Here is a 26,812-nt window from a genome sequence, read left to right on the forward strand (position 1 = left end):
CAAATTACGTCAGTATTAGGCAGGAGCTAGGGAGAGTTAATTGGGAGCAGCTGTTATTGGGCAAGACAACATTTGACATGTGGGAGTTGTTTAAAGGCCGACTGGTAAGAGCTCAGAATGAGCATGTTCCAGTCAGGAGGAAAGACAAGGATGGCAAGGTATGTGATCCTTGGATGATGAGAGAGTGAATTTAGTCAGAAAGAAAAAGGAAGCATATGTGAGGTTTGGAAAGCTAAAATCAGGCAGGACCCATGAGGAACATAAAAAATGCAGGAAATTAGGAGAGTAAGGAGGGACCATGAAATGTCCCTGGCAAGTAGGGTTAAAGAGAATCCCAAGGCATTTTATAAATTTATTAAAAGCAAGAGGATAACTAGAGAGTAGATAGGACCACTCAAGGATAAGGGAGGAAAGTTGTGCTTGGAGGCAGGGGATATGGATGAGATCATAAATGAGTACTTTGCGTCAGTATTCACCAGGGAGAAAGATATGGAGGATAGTGAGATTAGTGAGGTGCATGCTAATATGCTAGAGTATTTTGATCTTTTGAAGGTTAATAAGGTTGATAAGTCGACAGGGTCTGATAGGATCTACCCCAGGTTGTTGAGAGAGGCAAGATAGGAGATTGCTGGGGCTTTGACCAAGATCTTGGTATCCTCACTAGCCACTGGAGAGGTCCCTGAGAACTGCAAAGTAGGTAATGTTGTTCCTCTGATGAAGAAGGGAAATAGGGATAATCCAGGAAATTATAGACCAGTGAGTCTCACATTGGTGGTTGGGAAGCTATTGGAGACTATTCTTAGGGATAGGATTTACACACATTTGGAAAAACATGGCCTAATTAGGCGCAGTCAGCATAACTTTGAACAGGGCAGGTCATGTTTTACTAACTTGATTGATTTTTTTTTGAGGAGGTGGCAAGGGTGATTCATGAGGGTACAGCAAAGGATATTGCGTATATGGATTCTATAAGACTTGTGGCCAGGTCTCTCATTGTAGGCTCATTGAGAAGATTAAGATGCATGGGTTCCATGGTAACTTGGCCATTTGGATTCAAAATTGCCTTTCCAATAGAAGGCAGAGGGTCATGCTGGAAGGATGTTTTTTTGGCTGGAGATCTATGATTAGTGGTGTTCCATGGGGATCCGTATTGGACCTCTGTTGTTTGTGATTAATTTAAGTGACTTGGATGTAAACGTAGATGGAAGGGTTAGTAAGTTTGCAGACAACACAAAGTTGGGGGAGTTGTGGATAGTGTAGAAGATGTCAACGGATACAGCAGAATGTTGATCCATGGCAGATATGGGTGAGAAATGGCAGATGGAATGTAATCCAGGCAAGCGTGAGATGTTGCACTTTGGAAATTCAAATGTTAAAGGAAAGTATGCAGTTAATGACAGGACCCTTAACAGCATTGATATACAGAAGGATCTTGGGGTCCTAGCCCGTAGTTCCCTGAAAGTGGCCACTCAAGTAGACAGGGTGGTAAAGAAGGCATATGGCATGCTTGCCTTTAGTAGTCAGGCCATTGAGTACAAAACTCAGGAAGTGATGTTGCAGCTTTAAAAACTTTGGTTAGGCTGCACTTAGAATATTGCATTCAATTCTGGTCACCATGTTACAGAAAGGATGTGGATGCTTTGAAAAGGCTGCAGAAGAGGTTTACCAGGTTGCTGCCTGGATTAGAGGGTATGAGCTATAAGTACATAGAGCTATAGAAAAACTATGGTTGTTTTCTCTGAAGCAGCAGAGGCTGAGGGGAGACCTGATAGAAGTCTATAAAATTATGAGATGCCTAGATAGAGTTGACAGTCAGAATCTTTTTCCCAGAGTTGAAGCCTCTAATACTAGAGGGCGTGAATTTAAGGTGAGAGGGGGAAGGTTCGAAAAAGATGTGAGAGGCAGGTTTTTTTACATTAGGCATATGGAATTGCTGCTGTGGTAGTGGTGGAGACAGATACAATAGGTGCATTTAAGTGGCTTTTAGATAGGCACATGAATAAGCAAGGAACGGAGGAATATAGACCATGGGTAGGCAGATGGGATTAGCTTAATTTGGCGTCATGTTCGGCACAACATTGTGGACCAAAGGGCCTGTTCCTGTGCTGTACTGTTCGATGTTTTCCCAAATCGTATTCCATCTACCACATCTTTGCCTACTTCCCTAGCCTGTCCAAGTCCATCCACAGCTTCCACCTTCCTCAACACTGCCCAACCTTCCATCTCCCCAAGTCTTTGATTTTAGAAATTCAAATGATCCCGAGGTCTCAATATTCTCGTCACATGTTTTCTTTGTACTTGAAAGTAGTTTGTTAAGTCGACGTAGTTGACTTAGTGTTTACCTAACAGTAAGGGGTCTGTGGTTCTCCTGTATTCCTTAGTTTCCATTTGGTTCATCACAATAAGTGATATGCAGATGGCTGAACTGTAATAGGATGAGGTTTCTGCAATAACTTCATGTGGCCTACTTCGCATTGTGTTGACAATCCTACGTTTTTTTTTATAAAAATCTTTGATCCTCACTTCTTGCCACAGTCCTAGATCTGGCAGGTTCCTGTATGATAGATCTAATGTGTGACCTGCTGTATATGACAGGATTGCTCTTTATCATGTAGTGATTGTTAATCATGAAGTGTAGAAATAATGTCTTCAGCAGGATAAGGAACTGAGTTTTTTTATTGTCACATATATCTGGGAGATACAGTGAAAATTGTTCTGTCACAGCATTCCGGCACCATTTTGAGGTTCATGCATCGGACCTACAAAACAAGGACCCCCAGTTCTGGTCACTGCCACACTGCTTTGGCCTCCCCGTGATGTCAGGAGGATGAAGAAAAGAAGATGACCAAAAAAAAAGACGAAAAGGAAAGAGAAAACAAGGAACGTAGCTGGCCTAGAGCAGATGGGTGTACCATGCCAGTGCCGCCATCTTGAATAGCTGGGCCCACTTTGAGTCCTCAGCTTCCTGCCTATCAGTAATTCTGATGGTGCTAGACCAAATTTAAGCAGGGTAGACCTATTATTCTACAGCACTGTAGAATTTAGATTTATTCTTTGTGTGATTTAACTATTCTCAGACCACATTTGACCTTTCCACTAAATTGTGGGTACTGCGGTGAGCTTGTGACATTCTTAAGTCCAGAACTCAACTTTAAGTGACTGTAACATCCAATGACAAATTGTGGCCTGTTGTCTAAAATGACCAGAGCAAGATGCCATGTGTTGTGAAAGTTTCATGTAAGATTCAAATAACTGCTTCATTGATTATTATATGCAACTTCTTAACCTCAGTCCATTAAAAAACATAACTGATGATGATGTAAGCCTTCGATCAAGACCAAGCAAACCCATCAGTATGTTCCTAAGGTCTGGGAAAGAGTTTGGTGGAGTTCAAGGTTGTCTTTGTTCTGGATTGTCAATGGCACATTTCTGACAATTGACAAGCTCCTCAATGACCTTAGAGATCCCAGGCCACCACTGATTATTGATCACAGGTCCTGCACTTGGTAATTTCTAATTGTCCATAGTGTGGCTTCCCATGATGTCCTCTGAAAATCCTGGATGACGTGTCATTCATCATATCAACAATGGTCACATGATTCTTATGTTTGAAAATGTTTCATGGCCATACCTACTGGGCCTTTGATGTAGTATCCCCTTGGTACAATATGGGCAGATTGCAAAACATTCATATTGCATGTGGCTAAGGCTATTTTGCTGCTATTTTGCTTCCAGTTTGCCAGTGGGCTGGTGTAGGCCTTGTAACTGAGAGAGATTTCTTCTCAATCACAACGTATTATGTTTCTGCATCAGATATTGCTCATGATGCATAATAGACTGGTTGCGACACTCATCTGGCTACTCCTGGAAACAGCAGGCCAAGTAGCATCAGAGGAGCAGGAAAGCTGACGTTTTGGGCCTAGACCCTTCTTCAGCAAAATGTCTAGGCCCGAAACATCAGCTTTCCTGTTCCTCTGATGCTGTTTGGCCTGCTGTGTTCATCCAGCTCTACACCTTGTTATCTCAGATTCTCCAGCATCTGCAGTTCCTACAACTCCTGGAAACATATTGCTTTGTAGATTCTCAAGATAGTTGGCACTTTCACAGATTCTTCTTATCTAGTTTAGGAATTCTTTTGCAACACGTTCCCATAAGTAGGTGAGATATTGTATTTTTCTCAGGGAGGCTTTGAGAATGTCCTTGAAGTGTTTTCTCTGTCCTCTTGTCATGATGAACTTTGGAGTCGAGAGCTTCATTTGGAAGTCTTGTGTCAACCTTGTGGATGATGTGACCCACACAATGCAGTTAATTGACAGTAACCAGTGTCTCAATGCTGCAGATGTTGAACTGTCACAGGACAATGATATTGGAATACTATCATGCCCTTGAAATTGAAAGATTTTCTGAGGCATTCCTGATGACATTACTCTGGGGCTGACATGCCCACGTGGATGTCCAAGAGGGATATAATGGAGGGTGCCTGTGGAAGCCCAAGCATTCTACCTTTCTGTCTCTTCGGCGAATTATGGCAAAAAGCCTATCTGCAAAAGGATCTAGATGTTCCAGTACCTGAGTCATAAAAAGTTACTATGCAGGTACAGCACATTATTAGGAAAGCTAATGGAATGCTAACCCTCAAAATGAGAGAAATTGAGCGTAAGAGTAAGGATGTTTTTCAGTTATACAGGGCATAGTTGAGACTACAGTTTCGATCTTCCTATTTAAGGAAAACTGTAAATATGTTGGAGGCAGTTCAAAGGAGGTTTACGAGATTGGTACCTGGAATGAGTGGGTTGTCTTATGAGTTAAAAACAGACAGGCTGGGCTGATTTACACTAGAATTTAGAGGACAGAGGAATGATTTAATTGAAACTTTTAAGATTTTGAATGAGCGTAACAAGGTGGGCATGGAAAGGATGTTTCATCTTTTGGGTGAGTCCTGACTACGGACCATTGGTAATTCAGGCACAAGCAGATCAACTATCATCTACTGAACGGCAGAGCATGGCTGTGTGGCCTAGTTCTGCTCGTAATTTCTATATTTTTGTCTGTTCAAATATCTTTCCCACCTGCGCAGTGTATGGATCTAGCTCAGTCGCTTCAGGATGCACAACACCAGAATGAATGAAAGTCATTCTCTGACTTGAACGGTTACCTAAAAATGAAAAAGAAGATTGCTCCTGAGTCTGTAGCTGAACTGTACTCTGCTATTAAAGTTGGAAATAAAATATTATAATGTGCAAAGAAATTTGTAGGCATCAACATTTCTTTAATCTTTTTGAATGTGCTCCCTTGATAAGGATTCCAAACTATACTTGTCACTTCTTGAAGAGTTATTTCAAAGGTGTTGTCTTAGTTCTTAGGCTAGGCAAAAAAAAGCCAGCTAATTCATCATGTGCAATAATCTTTGAAGAACCTAAATTAACTTTAGAGTTGGGAATTTAGTGATGGCTTCATTTTCTGAGGATCTACCATTATGCAACTATGTTGGGCAACTTTCTTTGGAACATTTCTGAGGCAGATGCAACTTCATATGGTAATCTGTTAAAACAGCTGAGGAAGAACAGGAAGATAATAGCCGAGTGGTATCAGTAGGCTATTAATCCAGAGACTCGGGTAATATTCCGGGGACCCAAGTTCAAATCCCATCATGAAGATGGTGGAATTTGAAATCGACTAAAAAAAAAATCTGAAATTTACTGATGACTATGAAACCATTGCCAATTGACAGGGAAAAGCCTTTCTTGCTCACTAACGTCCTGTAGGGATGGGAACTGCTGTCCGTACGTGGTCTGGCCTACATGTGACTACAGACCACAGCAATGTGGTTAACTATCAACTGCTTGTTGGGCAATTAGGGACAGGCAGTGAATGTTAGCCTAGCTTGTGATGCCCACAATCGTATGAATGAATAAAAAAGAAACAAATTGAGTAATACATGTTCAGCAATCACCAAATGCACTAATTGTGAACCATTATTTGCAGAAAGTTTAGTGAAAACTATTCTTCGGTGGTTTAACGAGACTCTGATTAACCGTGTGTGTTGGATGCATTTCTCTCACTACTGCATGGTAAAGGTATGCAATGGTAATGCAAATATGAATAACATTCTTCTCCATGGCTGAAGATTACACTGTTGGTTTCATGACCTGAACTGAACTCCATTCATGATCCCTGTATAAGTGGGTTCATAACTTGCTGAATTAAGCAATGCAACAACTTCCTATGTGCATAAAAGTATGTGTTTTCCCTCAGTGTAATGTTCACCTTTGCTTTTTAACTTTTCTAACTTTTTGAACAAATTGGGATAAAATTGAAGGCAACACACACCCTTCTATTCAGGAAGGAAATTTCTTGTTTGTGAACAAAAACAGAAGTTGCTGGAAAAGCTCAGCAGGTCTGGCAGCATCTGTGAAGACAAAAATCAGAGTTAACGTTTCGGGTCCAGTGACCCTTCCTCAGTTCTGAGGAAAGGTCACCAGACCTGAAATGTTAACTCTGATTCTTTTCTTCACAGGTGCTGCCAGATCTGCTGAGCTTTTCCAGTAACTTCTGTTTTTGTTACTGATTTACAGCATCCACAGCCCTTTTGGTTCTTGTTTGTGAAGTTTTTTTTGTATCTTAGTATTTTCTGCCCCTATGTGGAGAGTTGCTCAAAGCATATTTCCAACATTAAGTGTAATACCTCAGATCATGTAGTTGAACATCTATTGGCTACAGCGGTGCTTTGTCAACTAAAGCTCACTATCTGATAATACTAAGAAGCTTGATCCCATGTCTAACTTGATGTTTGTAATATTCCCATTGACATAAATGTCTGCATGCCTTTAAGTTCATCTTCTAATGGAGACTATTCTACTTCATTTTATTTCACTGGTGTGGGTAGTTGTTTGGAACTTCGCTTTGGCTGTGTCCTGCTTTGGCATTTTTCTGCAAGTGTCCTTCAATAAAAGCATTTGGCTTTTAAAGCTGGACATTATTCGCATCTGTGGGATGTCTTTGCTCCACAGTATTGGCAAGATTTGTAGGGTCCACTGTCTACCAATTTGCTACATTCTATTACTCAAGGAATAAAATCACAAAGGCATAAATTCCACTGATTGCCTGTACCAAGTTTTATCTTCTCCTCTTAGGATTGATCTGATTTGCTTCCAGACCTCTGCTTCACTCACCATCTGAATGTTTCCTTTAGAGTAAGGTCTTCTGTAATAAATCTAACACAATCATCAGGTATGTGAGGACAATCCAATCTTTTATGAGTTCTGTTCAGTCACCATATTCTCATCTCTTCACAAGCCTGTAGAGATCATTAATGAAACATCTGTAGATTCATGTTGCACAGTTGTTTTGAATCTTACCCTTCAAAGAATTTTTATAGTTCTAAGGTTGAAATTATTGTCAAAAGTTTGCAGTGTCTCCTTGAATTTTTTTGATGTTTTATTTACTCCTTGGTGAGCAATAACATCAGCTCCTATACTTGCAATTGTGTGCAGAAGGATTCAGCTTCTGCCTTACTTTCCAGGTATGTTCTATGCCTCAAGATTTGTTTCTAATATTAAGTCTTCTGGCAATATTATTTCTGATACCATAGCTTCCAAACACGATCAGGTATTTTATTTAAAGGTTTTTATTTGCAGTAATCAAGGTTTTCCCATTTTAGCTGCTGTATTGGAGAATTTTTTTATGCTTTGGGGCTGTAATGGCTGTTTTCCCACTTTCTGCTCTACCTAGCTTTGATGAAGACTTTTCTGTGCTTTGGAGATTGACTAAGACTCCTGCTGCATTCCCCTTGTCTCCCAAATATATTTGTGTTAGACCAGAATCAAGTATTTCCTTAAATTACCAATGCCTATCTGCTCTAAATGGCTCAGTGAATGATTTTCTTGTCTCTCTGCTTCCGGAATATGAGGTTGTCTCTTGTAACTCTGAATTTAATTTTGCCAGCCCTACTTCATTCTATTTGCAATTGGAGATGTAATGTGTTCATTCAGCCTGCATTACTGTGTCATTTAAGATTTTTCCCTTTTGTACAAGGATTGATTTTATTGGTTTTGGCTTGTGCAATCCTCAGTGTTTGATCGGCTTGCTGGCTCAAAACAGATTGCTCTCACAGACCACTCACTATTTCTTAATGTAGCGTTTTCCTCTCTGTTGGAGTTGGCAGATTTCGTCTGTTCCTGTGTGGCTTGTGTCAAGTCTAAAATGCTTCCTGTGACATTATCTGAAATGTTCTTTTTTTGTTCAGTGTTGCTACATGGTCTGTGGAATATGCTGTAATCAGCAATCAGCAGTATCTATTTATCTTGAATAAAAACAGAAAATGATGAAGAATCTCAGCAGTTCTGGCAAATTTATAGAGAGAGAAACAGAGTTGACATTTATGTTTGATCAAACCCAAAGTGTATGAGGATATCCACCTTTTTGGTGTAACTAAAAATGTCTTGTTCACTGATAAAGTGAAGGCTATTGCATTACTGAAACTATATAGAGATTACATGAATATGACCTAATTATCACAGAAACTGTTAGGAGCATTAGCTTCAGATCTCTCTAATACCAGTTTTGGCCTGGTTAGACTTTAATGAAGTCCCCATGACATAGTCACAGAAGTACCTACTGTACTCAGGCAAGTACTAATCCTTCCAGAATCTTCCAAACAACGTAAAAATTGACTTCAAAAATATTCATCTGCAGCCACAAATATCATTAAGTGAGAAAATCCAACCTGAGAAGAATAGAAAAGACGTGGATATTACAAGTGAAAAAACCAGGGAAGAAAATGATCAGTGGTGTTTGTATCCATGAGAACTAGTTTTTTTTTTCCTCCTTGTTTCTTTCATAAGTAATGATAACATGAGTCAGGAATAGCTTATCTATTGAGTTCATTGACTCAACCACTATATCAAGTTGTTCAGTAGTTTGGCTACCAATTACATGTGGCAAAGTGGAAAATTCTGATATGTGACTTCTGTTTATAACCATGACTAGTTTCAATCTACAATGATCTCTGCCTCTATAACCCAAAATACTGTTTTTCACTCTTAGCTTATAATAAAGAACCATGATCAATTTTAATCTGGTGAATGTTATCGCAAGGCCCTAATAGTCATTTACAGTCAACTTACCATATATGAAGAAAAACAAGTTCTCTTCTCTCGTGAGCCTTGTTACAGGAAGCATCTTTTGTTTTCAGGCATAGCTTATCATAAATAACCATGCTCTGCTCCAGTATGCTATCTGTTCTATTTACTCACTTTGTCTCTGACGCTGTGGTCGAATGTATTTATCCATACTCAGTCATTTTGTCACAAACAACATAAGAAATGTTAATCATTTCTGAAGCCTGGTTTCATGGGTTCCATTTACTTTCTCTATTTCTCATGAGCAAACAGACTTGCAAAACCTGTCTCCCCAGAGTCCATTTGATGTGTTTCATAACCTCCTAGATTAGTAGGTCAATTGTGAGATTGTCATGGGTCCAATGCACTTTATGCAAATGTTTGGTTTTCACCAGTCTATCGTGACAGTCTACAGTCTACATAGACCTTCAATACATGAGCTCATGTGCTCTTGTGTGCAGAATTATATTTATCTCCCTTTAATTTTAGTTTAAAATGTGACTTGGTTTGTTAGAGAACAGTCCTGTGAGCACCATTACTTGAATTTAGCACCTGAATAGTACTGAACTATAAGTCATTGAAGGCAACACATTTGCCAGCTGAGACACTGGGAACAGCTTTAGTGGGTTTTTTTACAGAAGTAATAAATATTGCTGTATTATAACTGCTGCATGATCTAATGTATATACAGATTTTTCTGCATCCCTTAAATAAAGCATAATAACTTGCCTGTCACTAAATAAAAGTAAACCTTGATATAAAATTCACCTCTGGTATAATGTAGATGATAGCTGATCATGAACAGCATGTGATATTTGATTCCATGGCCGCAGTACAACTTAATGTCAAGTATGAAACTGGCAGCTGATATGACGCAACCTATTTTGCGTGACTGACCAAGGCAAATGTCTATCACTTCTCTTTCTTTCCTTTAAATTAACTGTTCCACAGCTATCAAATATTTAGTTTTTTTCTTTATTTGTTTTAATTTGAAAAATTGTGGGCTTGTTGAATTGAACAGTTATAACTATATAACTGGCATCTGTTGAATTTCTGTTTTTAAGTATGGTTGGATTTATCTGAAGAATACCCTCCTGAATTGTGAATTAATCCAGGCTGTCCCATATTAAAATGAAATATTGTAAAACTGACAATGAAATCTCCAGCTTGAAAACAAATCTGCTTCATATTCTGCTGATCATATCATGGAACTTCCTGACCGTGCCATCATGGAAGGATGTCATACGCAAAGTTTCTGGTCCAAACATTTTGTATAGCATGGCTTTTTATGCAGTTGCATTGTTAGATAGTTCTATTATATTGCTTCAGAAGAATGCAACACAGGACTGATTAGCTGTTTTAAAATATAGAACACAGTAAACTTTGAGCAAATGAAAGATCCATTATATGGAAGATCTGATAAATGTACCCATAATTCCCTATCCAGTATTTTGGATTTTATCTGAGAATTCAACATAATATACATGTACATTAGTTTTCTCTATTGGATGGGAATTAAAAGACAGTTTATAAGTGAAGGATGTTTGCTTGTTGTACTTGAATTGATACATATATCATCAGGTCTGGCAATCAACTGGTCTACTTCTATTGCCCAGTTTTCATTTTTCAAATAGGATTATCTTTGTGTTTGTTAGGTTAAGCCACAGTTTCCAGGTAGCAGCAGAACTGCTGAAACAAGATGGCTTGGTTTCACAAAGCAGAAGGGTGATTGTAAACCAATTCACACTTACAATTATGTCCAAGCCATGATCTCTTGGCCTTAACAGTGTCCCAGGCAACACTAGCCAGAAAAGTTGAAATCAAAGTGAGAGTTGGACAAGTTATTGCAGACTACCTTCACCCATCTTTGCTAGTGAATTCTGTTTTATTTGGAGACAGCAAATTTGAAAATGGAGAAGGGAGGGAGGGAGGGACAATTTGTTGATTCAGTTTTATATATGAGAAAGCTTTAAAGTATTAGCCATCACATAAGGCCAACCCTCTTCCATGAAAGAATACAGTGGTAAGACTGGACACCAGGCCTGCTGATAGTTATGAGAAAAGCTATAACATAGAATTTATATTCCTCTTATCTGTTGACAGTTGAAGGACAGTGGTTGCACTGGGGACCATGGAACAGATGTTCAGTAACATGTTCAAATGGAACGCAACAAAGAACTCGCAAATGCATCTCAACCCACGGTTGGACAGAGTGTAAAGGTCACAAAGCTGAGGCCCGGGATTGCTTCAACCAAGCGTGCTCAAGTAATTTTATGTTCTATGACATTTTGTGTTCCCGTGTTCTAAAATTGATTAACCTGCCATACTAAACTTGATGCTTGATAGCAGCCTCCAATTATAATACAATTACTCAGACCCTATAAAAATAATCTGTCTAAATCTTAGTGATTGACAACAATTTCTATACTCGCAGGGTCTCTGCGTGTGCCCGCAATAGTGCAAGCTTTCACTTGAGGGCTCAATGGCTTACATAATTCTTGTTTTTACAATCCATTGCTTATGGGTCCCCTCCAAGTGAGAAACCTCTCGCACTAAAGCTGTGTGTTTGACAACAAGCTCTGCTTTTAATAAAATGTGCCTTAGAAATTTCGTGTAATTAAGCAATGATACAGTTTCACAATTATATTGTTGGATGTACCATTCATCAAATTAGAACTGTAAGCAGCAAAATGAATTATTATAACCACAAATAAAACAAAAATGTAACCAAAAATACCACTATAATGGCAGAACAATAACACCAAACAGCATTTGTCAACCTATCCAGCTTTGCTCTGACAATTTATGTAAATCTTTATGTAAAGAGGGCATTTAGCATGTTTGCCTTTATTGGTCAGGACATTGAATACAAGAGTCAGGATGTCATGTTGCAAATTTATAAGTCTTTGGTTATGCCACACTTAGAGCATTGCATTCAGGCTAATCGCCACATAACAGGAAGGATGTGGAAGCTTTGGAGAGGGTGCCTGGATTAGAGGGTACGAGCTATAAGAAGAGACTAGAAAAACCAGGGTTGTTCTCACTGGAGCGGTGGAGGCTGAGGGGAGACTTGATGGAAGTCTATAAAATTATGAGATGCATAGATAGAGTTGGCAGTCAGAATCTTTTTCCCAGAGTTGAAATGTCTAATATTGGAGGGCATGTATTTAAGGTGAGAGGGGGAAGTTTCAAAGGAGATGTTAGGGGCAGGTTTTTTTTACGTAGAGGTGTCTGGAACATGCTGCCAGCAGTGGTGGTGGACATAGATACGATAGGGGCATTTAATGGGCTTTTAGATAAGCACATAAATATGCAAGGAATGGAGGGATATGGACCGAGGGCAGGCAGAAGGGATTAGTTAATTTCATGTTCAGCACAACATTGTGGGCTGAAGGGCCCATTCCTGTGCTGTTCTGTTCTATGTTTATGTGTCATAAAACCCTCTAACTCACTCTTACTATTTACTATATCATGAAACCTAAAGCCTCAAAATGCTTCCATTTTCAGCTGCTCTCAGCACTGTTGATGGAACCAGTTGAAGTTGTACTAGAACCTTAGTGATTTCCTATTGTAGATGTGATGGTTTGTAAAAACATGCATTGTACCCCTCTTTCAAAGAAAATTGGTTACATTGAGTTAAAGAATGAAATATGAAGGAGACTTTTCAGCTGAACTGGTATTAATCAAAGAAATATAATATCAAATATCTGAACAACTTATGAATGCAAATATTTTCAAGAGAGAATGTGTCCTCTATTCACTATTTAAAGATCATATAACAAATAGAGGGAATGCTTTCCAGTATATCTTGCATGTCTTAAACATCTTCAATGTTGATCAATAATGTATCAAAATATGCACGATATTTTATTAGCATATTGTAAACATTGTTTCCATACTGTACTATACAATGCCAAGAATCAATAGTGGATGCTGCCAGTACATCAAGCAACTCCAGGAAAATGACAGCCATTGATCCTGCAGTGAGTTTAGTCGGGGGTATTTGGAAGAAAGGGTTTGCCCACTTGAAGGAAGAGTTCTTTAGTGTTGCATTTTAGAAGTGGGTTTAGAGGTGTTGACAGGTAGGAAAAAAGTGGGGGAATTACTGTCTTCTCAGTAGGTGACACAATTGTCAAAGGGCATCCTCTAAAGATAGTACCCCACTTTCCTTCCTGCCATATCATAAACTTTGAAAAAGGAATCAGACTACCGAATCCCTCCCACATGCTCCGTGAACTGCATTATGGCATGATTAGGGTAATATTGGGTAAATTGAGCTTTTAACAAGCTCAGTTAAAACATTAACAACAATGGAGACATTATTGAGGAAGGGGCAGGACTGGCAACTCAACATTCTAGAGTAATGTATCTTCAGGCAAGACAGGGAGGGTGTAAAAGAGGAGGTGATGTTGCATTATTAATTGAAAAGTAAGTTACTGAAGTGAAAAGGGAAGATTTTTTTGAAGAGTCTTTAAATGAGGCTTTGTGAGTAGAGTTTAGGAGAATTAAAAAGCAGGCAGTCACATGGTTGGGAGTGCCTAATGGATGCCTAAACAGTCAACGGTCAGTAGTGGAGCAGATTATGTAGCCAATTTACTGAGGTGTGTAAAAACCATAAGAATGTAATTACAATAGGGTTTTCAACTTCCCCAACTGTAATTGGGATAGTCATAGTGTAAAGGTTTTAGAAAGGGCAGATTTCTTGAAATGTATTCTGGAGAGATTTTCAACTCAGAGTGGAAGCAGCATCCAATAGACCGACCCAAACAATCCCTCAACCAGCAGATCAGGTCAAATCACTGAAGGCCTGTTACATCCAGTCATAGAGTTATGTAGCATGGAAACAGACCCTTTGGTCCAACTCGTCCATGCCAGCCAGATATCTTAAACTGATCTAGTCCCATTTGCCAACATTTGGCCCATATTCCTCTAAATCCTTCCTATTCATATATCTGTCCAGATGCCTTTTACATGTTGTAATTGTACCTGCTTCCACCACTTCCTCTGAGTTAGATAATTCAAGAACTGACTGGAGGATGATGTTCCACAGACATCCCCAGTGTCAATGATGGGGCATCAATAATTGCTTGCAGAAGACAAGGAGAAAGCATTTGCAACCCCCTTCAGCCAGAAGTAACAAGGGGATGATCAATCTATACGTTGAGAAGGAGGGGTGGCACGATGGCTCAGTGGTTAGCACTGCTGCCTCACAGCGCCAGGGACCCGGGTTTGATTCCACCCTCAGGTGACTGTCTGTGTGGAGTTTGCCCATTCTCACTGTCTGCATGGGTTTCCTCCGGGTACTCCGGTTTCCTCCCACAGTCCAAAGATGTGCAGGTTAGGTGGATTGGCCATGCTAAATTGCCCATAGTGTTCAGGGATGTGTAGCTTAGGTGAGTTACAAGGGGATGTGTCTGGGTGGGATGCTCCAAGGGTCAGTATGGACTTGTCAGGCCGAAGGGCCTGTTTCCACCCTGTAGGGATTCTGTGATTTATGATCTATGATCTATGATCTATGATTTGCCCTGGGAGTTTTCAAATTGACTGTGGATCTTATGAAGTCTCATGGCACCAGGTCAAATTATGGACTAAAACATTTCTGACTGGTTGTCACCCAGCAACCTTTTTCAGCCTCCTGAGACCTCCCACCATCACAGATGCCAATCATAAGCCAATTTAGTTCTTTCCATGATATTAAGATTCTTTTTATTCATTCATGGGATATGGATGTCACTGGCTGGTCCAGCATTTATTGAAAATTCCAATTTGCTCTTGAGAACGTGGTGCTGAGCTACTTTCTTGAACTACCGTGGTACATTTGATGTAGGTGCTCTCACAGCTTATAAGAGGGGAGTTCCAGGCTTTGACCCAGCTATACTAAAGAAATGGTGATATATTTCCAAATCAGGATAGTGAGTGGCTTACAGGGAAACTTGGAGGTGGTATTATTCCCATGTATCTGCTGTCTTGTCCTTTTAGATGGTAGTGATCACGTGTTTGAAAGGTGCATCTAGGGAGCCTTGATAAATTTCTGTGGTGCATTTTGTAGGTGTTACACACTACTACTGCTGTGCATCAGTAGGGCAGCACGGTGGCTCAGTGGTCCCTTGCAGTGCCAGGGACCCAGGTTCGATTCCAGGCTTGGGTGATTGTCTGTGTGCAGTTTGCGTATTCTCTGTGTCTGCATGGGTTTCCACCGGTTGCTGTAGTTTCCTCCCACAGTCCCGAGTTGTGCAGTTTAGGTGGATTGGCCATGCAAAATTTCGCCTTAGTGTCCAGAATGTGCAGGTTCGGTGGATTAGCCATGGTAAAATGTAGTGTTGCAGGGATAGGGAGCTAAGTCTGAGAGGAATGCTCTTCAGAGGATCAGTTCAGACTCGATGGGCCAAATGGTCTCCTTCCACACTGTAGTGATTCTATGATCATTGGTAAAGAGCATGAACATTTGTGGATGTAATGCCTACCAAATAGGGTTCTTTGTCTTAATGGTGGCAAGCTTCTTGTATGTTACTGGAGTTGTACTCATCTAAAAAAGTGGGAAGTATTCTGTCACACTTCTGTCTTGTGCCTTGTAGATAGTGGATAGGCTTTTGGAAGTTAAGAGGTGAGTTACTCGCTACAAGATTCCTGGACTATGACCTGCCCTTAATGCTTCTACATTTATACGGTTACTTCAGTTCTGTTCCTGGTCATTAGCACCCCAAAGGATGTTAATATTGAAGGATTCAGCAATGGTTAATGCCATTGAATGTCAAGGGGCAATGGTTAGGTTCTCTCTTGTTGGAGATGCTCATTCCTTGGTACTTGTTAGCCCATGGACAGATATTGTCCAGGCCTTGCTGTATTTGCATATGGACTGCTTCTACATCTGTGGGGCCGCAAATGGTCCTGAACATTGTAGTCACCAGAACATCCCCGCTGTAGTCCTTATGGTGGAGTATTTAAGATGGTTGGATCACGAACACTACCCTGAGGAATTCCTGCAGAGATTTTCTGGAACTGAGAAATTGACCTTGAACAATGAATGTCATTACTATCAACTCCGGCCACTTAGAATGAGCATCATCTATCATCAGCAGTACTTGATCCTCAAAGAGGCTGGCAAAATCAATGCAGACACACTGCTATGGCATCTTGGGCCATTTCCAGGAATGTAACGGCAGCAATAATGATAAGTTTATGATTTTGGCACAAGCCTGGCATAAGGTGGCTTTTTTTTTCAATCTAGGCATCCAAATTCAGCCACCAAAAATAACACCAGACAAAAAACTGTAAGAGCTGAGGATGCTGGAAATCAGCAAAAACAGAAATTGCTGGAAAACCTCAGCAGTTGTGGCAGCATCTGTGGAGAGAAATCAAAGGTAGCATTTTGAGGCCAGTGACCCTTCTTCAGAACTAATAGTAGCAAAGAAAACAATGGTTTTTGTGTACATAGCAGGAGGAGTAAATGACAGGTGGAGATAGAGCCCAAACAGAAAGAAAACCAGTTGGACAAAGGAGTGGTTAAAGGTCAGTTTAGGGGGAAGAATAGCTACTAATGAGAACTATTAGTAGCTGACAATGGGTTTTGTGTTGTAGCAGCCCATGTGATCACAAGACCTAGTGTTTGGGGAGGGGGGAAAGCATGGGGAAGGGTGTTGAAGCCCAAAAATTGTTGAAATCGATATTATGAGAAGAAAGCTGCAGAGTTCCAAAGCAGAAAATGAGGTGCTGTTCTTCCAGCTTGTGCTGAGCTTCACAGGAGCATTGCAGCAAGCCTGAGACAGAGATGTTGGCCAGGAAACACAGTGGTGTGTTGAAGTGGCAAGCAACTGGAACCTCAGGGTCTTTTTTACGGACAATGTCAGTGATGTTCCCTGAGTATTCAATCGAGTTCTGGAAAAAGTTACCCTTTTCCTTTTTTGTTCATAACCCGTGTGCATGCAGCTGTTTTAGTGCCTCCTCTAGACTCCCCACGTGCATTTCCTCTGAGGAGCTGGTGATCAAGATATCATTGAGGTAATATTATACCCATTTTAGTCCACTTAACATTTGGGTAACAGACCTTCAAAATAAGGGGCCGATGTGATCCCAATGGGAACCTTTTATATCAAAAGAAGCCCCAATAAGTCACTATTGTCAGCAGGTATTGGGATTCAGTATCTAGTCCCATCTGCTGGTTGGCTTTTCAGCAATCCATCTTTGCATTTTCTTGGCCCCGATTAAGGGCAGTTTGTATTTATCTGCACGAAGCACTGGATTCGCAGTAATTTTGAAGTCACCGCAGATTTGGATTGATCCGTCGTGTTTTATAAGGGTATGATGGGTGTTGTCAAATTGCTGGTCATGACTGGTTCAACTGATCTGGTGTCCATTAGGTCAGCTTCAACTTTTGGACGGATGGCTTGTGGAACAGTGTGTGCCCTCAGACTTTTGGGTTGACTATCTGGTTTCAATTTGAGTTTAACCTGTTATCCCTCCATTTCTCCAAGGCTATCTTTAAAAACACTGTGGTGCTTATTTAAGATGTCTTGTAGATTTGATTTAGAATCAGACAATTTGTTAACAGACCCCTAGTTCAATTTTAGTTTTTGCTCAGCAGCCTAGTCCTGCAGTTACACCATCATCATTATAAACTCTTTTAAGGGCACTACCTGTTTTTTCTTTTCAACAGTGATGTTGGCATGCTTGAATGGCATATGGCTCAGATTTTGGTTGTAAATTGTTTTGAAAATAAGTAAAAGGATAAGGATGCAAAACTGGCTGTCCAGTAGAAGAGGGTGGTAGTGGATGGAAAGTATTCAGCCTGGAGCTCGGTGACCAGTGGTGTTCCACAGGGATCTGTTCTGGGACCTCTGCTCTTTGTGATCTTTATAAATGACTTGGATGTGGAAGTGGAAGGGTGGGTTAGTAAGTTTGCAGATGACACGAAGGTGTTGTGGACAGCGTGGAGAGCTGTTGTAGGTTGCAACGGGACATTGACAGGATGCAGAGCTGGGCAAAGAAGTGGCAGATGGAATTCAACCCAGAAAAGTGTGAAGTGATTCATTTTGGAAGGTCAAATTTGAATTCAGAATACAGGATTAATGGCAGGATTCTCAGCAGTCTGGAGGAACAGAGGGATCTTGGGGTCCCCATCCATTGATCCCTCAAAGTTGCTACCCAAGTTGTTAGGGTTGTAAAGAAGGCATACGGTGTTTGGTTTTCATTGGCAGGGGAATTGAGTTTAAGAGCTGCGAGATTATGCTGCAGCTCTATAAAACTCTGGCTCGACCACACTTGGAATATTGTGTTCAGTTCTGGCCACCTCATTATAGGAAAGGTGTGGAAGCTTTAGAGAGGTTGCAGAGGAGATTTACTAGGATGAATCAGACAATGCTGCCTGGACTGGAGGGCAGGTCTTATGAGGAAAGGTTGAGGGAACCAGGGCTTTTTTCATTGGAGCAAAGAAGGATGAGAGGTGACTTGATAGAGGTCTACAAGATGATGAGAGGATAGATAAGGTTGATACTCAGAGACTTTTCCCCAGGGTGGAAATGACTATTACGAGGGGGCATAATTTTACGGTGATTGGAGGAAGGTATAGGGGAGATGTCACGGGTAGGTTCTTTACACAGAGAGTGGTGGGTGTGTGGAACATGCTGCCGGCAGTGCTAGTGAATCGGATACTTCAGAGACTTTTAAGCGACTCTTGGATAGGCACATGGAGGATAGTAAAATGTAGGGTATGCAGGGTAGATTGATCTTAGTAGGATAATAGGTTGGCACGACATCATAGGCTGAAAGGCCTGTACTGTGCTGTACTGTTCTATGTTCTATGTACTGACGGATGTCTACCTCTTTTTTGGGATCCCCCTCTAATTTAGGCACAACTCTAAACAAGATGGCACCAGCGGAAGGGTAGCAAGTGTATGGGTTCTGGAGCCTTTAAGCTCTTGCTTTCCTGGCCAGTCACATTCTTCCTTTTTTTTGTTTCTTCATTTCTCTTTAGTGTCAGAATTCACCTTTTCTTCTTTTCTGTGGCTATGAGGAGGAAGGCAGTAGCGATGGCCTGCTGCGGTAGTGGCAGCAGTGTGGTAGATCTGGATGTCCATTCCTCGTGGCCATGGTGGTCACAGCTTGAGCAAAGGCTTCATCATCGGTGACTTGGCCGGTCTGGTCCATTCCTCTTGGCAGTGGTGCAATGGTTTCAGCGGTGGCTGTAGCAGTGGTGGCATGGTGGTTCAAGTCCGTTCCTTGTGGCTGTGGTAGCGATGTGGCATCTTTGGTGACTATAGTGGCAACAGCATGAGCGACACCTTCAGTGTTGGCGATTTGGTGGGTCTGGTCTGTTCTTCCTGGCTATGGCAGTACTGCAGTGGCTTCAGTGTTAGCTTTGGCGGCAGTATGATTCCTCTTCCATTTGATTCCTCTGGTGAAATCTGAACCTCTCTGCAGTTATTAGGAGGTTTGGGGCATAATAGTCCTCTAAATATCAATTAACTATATGATTTGCTTCCTGATTTGTCTGGCTGGACAAGATTTCCCAATACAATAAAGGCTTTACTGCCTATAGTACTGAGGAACAGGGGTACTACCAATTTATCTGCAATTCGATTTGCCATAATGAAATAACTGAAACTTCAATTTAGACCCTCTAGCCTTCTGAGCCTCCTTCAAAGGGCCTGATGGTGCCACATTTGACCAGCCGTTTTGTTTTTAATTTGCACAACCAGATTTTACAACCAAAACCTTCTTAAATCTGTTATTATGATATTAGGTTTGCCCCCAAGATGAATTACAACAGATATCATTAATTTCTAATTCTGATTAGGGGACTTTCTTTTTCCTTCCTTGACTTCATGCCTGAAAACTCTGAGATAACAAGGTGTAGAGCTGGATGAACCCAGCAGGCCAAGCAGCATCAGAGGAGCAGGAAGGCTGACGTTTCGGGCCTAGACCCTTCTTCAGAAAAGGAAGGGTCCTGCCCTCCAGTCCAGGCAGCATCCTAGTAAATCTCCTCTGCAACTTCTCTAAAGCTTCCACACCTTTCCTATAAATGAGGTGGCCAGAACTGAACGCAATATTCCAAGTGTGGTCGAACCAGAGTTTTATAGAGCTGCAGCATAACCTCGCGGCTCTTAAACTCAATTCCCCTGCCAATGAAAACCAAACACCATATGCCTTCTTTACAACCCTATCAACTTGGGTAGCAACTTTGAGGGATCAATGGATGGGGACCCTAAGATGCCTCTGTTCCTCCAGACTGCTGAGAATCCTGCCGTTAATCCTGTATTCTGCATTCAAATTCAACCTTCCAAAATGAATCACTTCACACTTTTTTCTTCATTTTCTGAAGAAGGGTCTAGGCCCGAAACGTCAGCCTTCCTGCTCCTCTGATGCTGTTTGGCCTGCTGTATTCATCCAGTTCTACACCTTGTTATCTCAGATTCTCCAGCATCTGCAGTTCCTACTATCTCTGCCTGAGAACTCTCACTTGATTTGATTTTATTTGATTTGATTTGATTTATTATTGTCACATGAACATATATACAGAGAAAAGTTTTGTTTTGCATGCAGTGCAGGCAGTTCGTTGCATTAGGGTAGTGGAAAAGAGCAAATAAAACAATTTTGCGGTTGCAGAGAAAGTGCACAAAGAGCGAGATCAACATTAAATTTAAAATTTGAGATGTCCATTAAGAAGTCTAATAACAGCAGGGAAGAAGCCATTCTTGAATCTGTTGGTACGTGTGTTTAAGCTTTTGTATCTGCTGCCTGATGGAAGAGGTTGGAAGAGATTATAACTGGAGCGGGAGGGATCTTTGGTAGTGTTGGCTGCCTTATCATGGCAACGAGAACTCTAGATGGAGTCAATGGATGAAAGGTTGGCTTGCGTGATAGACTGCGCTGTGTTCACAATGCTCTGTCGTTTCTTACAATCTGGCCACAGCAGTCGCCATACCACACTGCAATGTGTCCAGCCTATGGTGCATCTATAAAAATTGGTAAGAGTGTTTATGGACATGCCGAATTTCCTTAGCATCCTGAGGAAGTAGAGATGTTGTTGTGCTTTCTTGACAGTAGCGTCAATGTGGGTGGATCAGGACAGATTGTGGGTGATGGTCACTCCTAGGAACTTGACACTCTTGAACATCTTCACCTTAGCACCATGATACGACAGGGGTGTACCCTCCACCTTGCTTCCTGAAGTCAATGACCAGCTCTTTCTTTTTGCTAACACTGAGGGAGACACTTTACTCCATGCCACCAAGCACTCTATCTCTTTCCTGTATTCTGTCTTGTCATTGTTTGAGAACTGGCTTACAAAGGTGGTGTCATCAGCGAACTTGTAGATGGAGTTAGTGTATAGTAAGGGGCTGAGTACACAGCCTTGTAAGGTGCCAGTATTGAGGATTATCATTGAGGAGTGTTGTTGCCTATTCTCACTGATTGCTAACTGTGGGTCAGGAAGTTGAGGATCCAGTTGTAGAGGGCTGAGCAGAGACCTAGGTCTTGGAGTTTGGAGATTAGTTTGGTTAGAATTACGGTGTTGAAAGTGGAGCTGTAGTCAGTATGTAAGAGCCTGACATAGGTATCCTTGTTGTCCAGCTATTCCAGGAATGAGTATCGGGCCAGGGAGTTGGCATCTGCCGTGGACCTGTAAAGATGGTAGGTGAATTGCAAGGGATCAGGCAGGATGGGGAAGCTAAAGTTGATATGAGCCTTGACTAAGGTCTCGAAGCACTTCATAATTGTGGAGGTAAGGGCCAGCGGGTGGTAGTCATTGACGCGTGTTGCATCAGTTTTCTTTGGCACTGGGATGATAGTGGTCTTCTTGAAGCAGGTGGGGACTTCAGATCATAATGAGGAGACGTTATATATGTCAGCAAATAGTCCCGCCAGCTGGTAAGCGCAGGATCTGAGTGCACGGCTGGGGACTCCATCTAGGCCAGTCGCTTTCTGTGGACTCACGCTCAAAAAGGCCGATCTGATGTCTGCAGTGGTGACTGAGGGAACACATACATGATGAGCTCTATCGGCTGCGTCTTACCCTCCAGATTGCTTCATGTTTAAGGTTCGAATTGTTCAGGTATTTTTATGTTCAGGATCAAGAAATCCGCTATCCTTCTCCTTTTCTTTTACTACATGCAAAGTTGGGTGCTATTCCTCTCCTGTCAGTCTAATGTCGGAGAGCTATGATGAATGAAAAAATATCCTTTCTTTTTCTACACACATACAGACACAGTTATTCTGTACTGGACAGTTACTAGGCTCCAGTAGTATAAAAAACATACAAAGTTGTCATTTACTGTAATTCACCAGGGTAGTTTATTCAGTCGCCGTGCACTCTGTAAAATCTCAAGACAAGACTGACCAAGCTCATGAACCTGGCTGACGACTCACCAGTGTGATTTACCTCTTAATGGGTTGGTGTCCCAGCATAATATACACCAACCATAATACATAACAGTAGTCTTTCATTATGGCATCACCAGGTCACAAAATCATTTTTGGTGCAGCTCCTGGTAAGGGATCAGTTTCAGATGATAGTTAAAAGTCATCTGCATTTCTGTGGGTCTGGAGTTACACTTAGGCCAGACGACTTATAATTTCCTTCCTTAAGGGAAAGAATCACATGCATGCAACAGGTTTTCTTTGCTGATTGCTAATTGCAGATTTGTCTCAGCTATGCCCAGTCACAGCATGGCTAATCTTTGACGTCAACACCATTTTTTCTGCACAATCTCCATATCTCTTGATATCTTTAATATTGGAAATCTATCATTCTCTTTCTCGAAAATCCTCAATGGCTGAGCTTCTGCTGCCCTTTGGGATAGAGAATTACAAAGAGGCAAGATCAATTCTGAAACATCTAATCACTTAGAATAAATGAAGGCCCATTTACCCTTGCCATGGTCAAATCTGTAATCCAGATCAGCTACCCAATGTTACTCAGAGTAGTAGATGGCCACATTGCCTTCTGTGATCACCAGCTGTACCATAAATTTGGTTTGTTTCAAAGGGCCTTCTTTCTTCTCATTTGTTATGCTGGCTATCTCTATGGCTGTCTCCTCCCCATGGATGATTTGGTGAAAAAAATGGCACGCTATTGAGTATTATGTACCTATTTCTCTTATGATAATGTAAAAAGAGGCACTGCTGTCATTTTGTGTTTATCATAATATATTCCTATTCATTGGAGTTACATATCACAGTAGTGAAATGTCCTCAACACCACTAGCTATGATCCCTTCTGAAATGTGAATAGGTGACACTGCTAAAATGTTCAGGTGCAACCTTAAAGCTCCTCAAGTGGTGTCCACTGGACGATGAATTTAGCCACTTGATGGTTGATGGCTGCAGTCACCTTATTAAAGCACGACAACGTATGATAGAGTCAAAGACACACAGACAGGAGCCCCTTGGCTCATTGTGTCATCAAACATCCATTTATTCTAATCCCGTTTTCTAGCACTTGGCCCATAACTTCGTATGCTGTCGAGTTTCAAGTGTTCATCTAAATTGTTCTTAAGGGTTCCTACCTCTACCACCCTTTCAGGCAGTGAGTTCTAGATACCCACAACCAGTTGGGTTGAAAAAAAGTTCCTCAAATCTCCTCTGAACCACCTATTCCTTACCTAAAACTGTGCAACATCAGTTATTGACCCCTCTACTAATGGGAAAGTTTCTCCCTATCTTTTCGCTATTTATTATATTACCAATTTTCATGTCATCTGCAAAATTACTGATCATATTTCCTACATTCATGACTGGATCATTAATAAACATGGCAAAAAGCAAGGAACCCAGCACTGAACCCTCTGATACATCAGTGGACATAAGCATCCAGTCACAAAAATACTTTTCAACCGTCTTCCTCTGCTTCCTACACTGAGCCAATTCGTCAAATTGTCCTGGATTCTCTGGTTGCTTAGCTTCTTAGCTGATCTGCCATGCAAGACCTTGTGAAAAGCCTTACGGAAATCCACGTAGACTACAACAATTGTACTCCCCTCATCTACATATCTTGCCACCTCCTTGAAAAATTGAAATTTGTTAGACATGATCTTCTCCTGTAAAGCCATCCTTGATTAATACTTGCCCCATCAAGTGGAGTTTAATTCTGTCACTCAACTTTTTCTGGTAGTTTTCTTGGAATATGTTAGCTTTGCTGGCCTATAATTTCCCAGTTTATCCCTTCTTGAATACTGGTATCAGCTGTCCTCTAGTCCTCTGGCACCCCTCCTGTGGTCAGAGAGGGTTTCAAAGTTAATGAGACCCGGAACGTTAACTCGGGTTTTTCCCTTCACAGATGCTGCCAGACCTGCTGGGCTTTTCCAGCAACTTTGTTTTGTTCCTGACTTACAGCATCCGCAGTTCTTTCGGTTTTTCTAATGTATTAATTGCCCTGGCAATTTCCTCCCTTGCCTCCCACTGCAGCCCAAGGTATATCTCCACTATCAAGCCTGATAAAACTACCAATAACTCTTTCCCCTCAATGCTAATTTTTTCAAGTGTATCATAGATCCCCCTCCTTGATTTCTATACCTCTACTGTCCTTCTCTATGGTGAATACAGATACAAACTACTCATGTAAAACCTTAGCTATGCTGTCCGGCTCCCCACATACGTTACCACTTTGGCCCATACTTTTCCCCAGTTATTCTCTTCTCCTTATCGTACTTATAAATGCCTTTGAATTTTCCTTAATGTTATACACCAGTATTTTTACATCCCCTAGGTTTATATCCCCAGTTCTGAGGAAGGGTCACCGGACCCGAAACGTTAACTCTGTTTTCTTCTCCACAGATGCTGCCAGACCTGCTGAGCTTTTCCAGCAACTTTGTTCTTGTTCCTTGTTTTTATATCCCCTCTTTGTTTTCCTAATTTGCTTTTTTAGCAACCCCTGCACGTCTATAATCCTCTAGGCAATTGGTGTTTTGAACCTTTGGTATTTAAGACAAGCTTCCTTTCTTTCCCATGTCCAATCCTGTACATCCCATGACAACAGGGTTCTCTAGACTTGTTTGTCCCATCCTTCACCTTTACAGGAACATTGGCCCTGCGTACTCCATTACCTTTTGAATGTCTCCCTGATGTGGATTTTCCTACAAGTGCTGCTCCCAGTCCACTTTAGCCAGATCCAGTCTTATATAATTGAAATCAACAATCCCTAGTTCAGAACCTTTAGTCTTCCCCCAATTTAGAATCTTTAGTTGCTGGTCCATCTCAATCTTTATCCATTATTATTTTAAATTGTATTGAATTATGGTCACTATGAGTGGAATGCTGACGGTGACTATGACTGAAAAACTGACTTAGGACAGCTCGGTAGCTGAGTGGTTAGCACTGCTGCCTCACAGCACCAAGGACCTGGGTTTGATTCCAGGTTTTGGTAACTGTGTGGAATTTGCACATTCTCCCTTTGTCTGCTTGACTTCCTGCCAGGTGCTGTGCTTTCCTCCTACAGTTCAAAGATGTGCAGGTTAGGTGAATTGGCCATACTATGTGCGGGGATGGGTTTAGGTGGGTCTGGGTGGGAAGCTCTTTGAAGGGTCACTGCAGACTCAGTGGGCTGAAATAGCCTCTTTCCGCACTGCAGGGATTCTATAATTCTATGATTCTATGAAATATCCCCCGTTGCCACATTTACCACTTGCCCAGCTTTTTACCTTAATATTAGATTCAGCACTACCACCCCCAATACGATTTTCTACATACTGACTTAAAAAGCTTTCCTGTACACACTTTAAGAATTCCGCTCCCTCTAAGCTTATCACACTTCGTCTATCCCAGTTAATATTGAGGAAGTTGAAATCCTCTGCAATTATTACTGTATTATTTTGCAGTTCTTTGAGATTTTTTCCATATCTGTCTTTTTATCTCTTCCTGACTGTTTAGGAATCAATTGTAGACCCCCAGCAAATTAGGGGCTCCATCTTTTTGATTTTAATTTATACCCATACGGCCTCATTTTGAGGAACATTCTAACATATCCTCCTCCTTACTGCAATAATTGACTCCTTGATGAATATTGCGATACCACCTCTGCTTTTTCATTATTCCTACATCGTCCAAATACTGTACCGAATATTGAGTTCCCAGTCCTGTCTCCCCCTCAACCTGTCTCCATGGCAGCAATAATATCACACTCCCGTGCATCAATTAATATGTTCAACTCATCTGCCTTACTTACAAGACTGCTTGCTTTAAAAAAAAAGCCATCCAGCCTTGCCATGCTTCCTGCCTTAACTTGACTATGTTTGTACTACTTTCTAGACTGACTTTGTTTCTCTTTAGTAGTTGTCTGTGCGTCACCCTCTACTGTACCTTCACTCCATATCACATCCCCCTGTTAAATTACATTAATCCCCACAAATTGCACTAGCAAACATTCCTGCAAAGATATTGGTGCATTCCAGTTCAGGTGTAACCTTTCAGATTTGTAAAGGTTCCACTTTCCTCAGAAAGCAACTCAGTGATTCAGGAATCTAAAGCTTTCCCTCCTGCTTCTACTGTTCAACCACTCCTTCATCTCTTCTGTCTGCATATTCCTACCTTAACTGGTATGTGGCACCATTACAACCTTTGAGGTCCTGTTTTTTAGTCTCGCTCTCTAAATTCTTGCTGCTGGACATCCCTGTCTCTACCTATGATGTTGTAACCAATGCAAACCACGAGCTGACTGTTTGTTCTCCTTCTTCAGAATGCTGTGCAGCCCTTCAGTAACATCC

General features: G+C 41.2%; 1 protein-coding gene across 1 annotated transcript in view; it reads left to right on the forward strand.

The window, feature by feature from the left end:
* The window catches only part of adgrb2 (adhesion G protein-coupled receptor B2), a 683,435-nt gene that overhangs the window by 250,498 nt on the left and 406,125 nt on the right, over positions 1 to 26,812 (forward strand). The window contains exon 7 of the mRNA XM_048613298.1: positions 11,223 to 11,384. Within this exon, the coding sequence (XP_048469255.1) occupies positions 11,223 to 11,384 (162 nt within the window). The remainder of the gene's footprint in view (positions 1 to 11,222; positions 11,385 to 26,812) is intronic.

Source organism: Rhincodon typus, chromosome 27, assembly GCF_021869965.1.
Source record: "Rhincodon typus isolate 14 chromosome 27, sRhiTyp1.1, whole genome shotgun sequence".
Lineage (NCBI taxonomy): Eukaryota > Metazoa > Chordata > Chondrichthyes > Orectolobiformes > Rhincodontidae > Rhincodon > Rhincodon typus.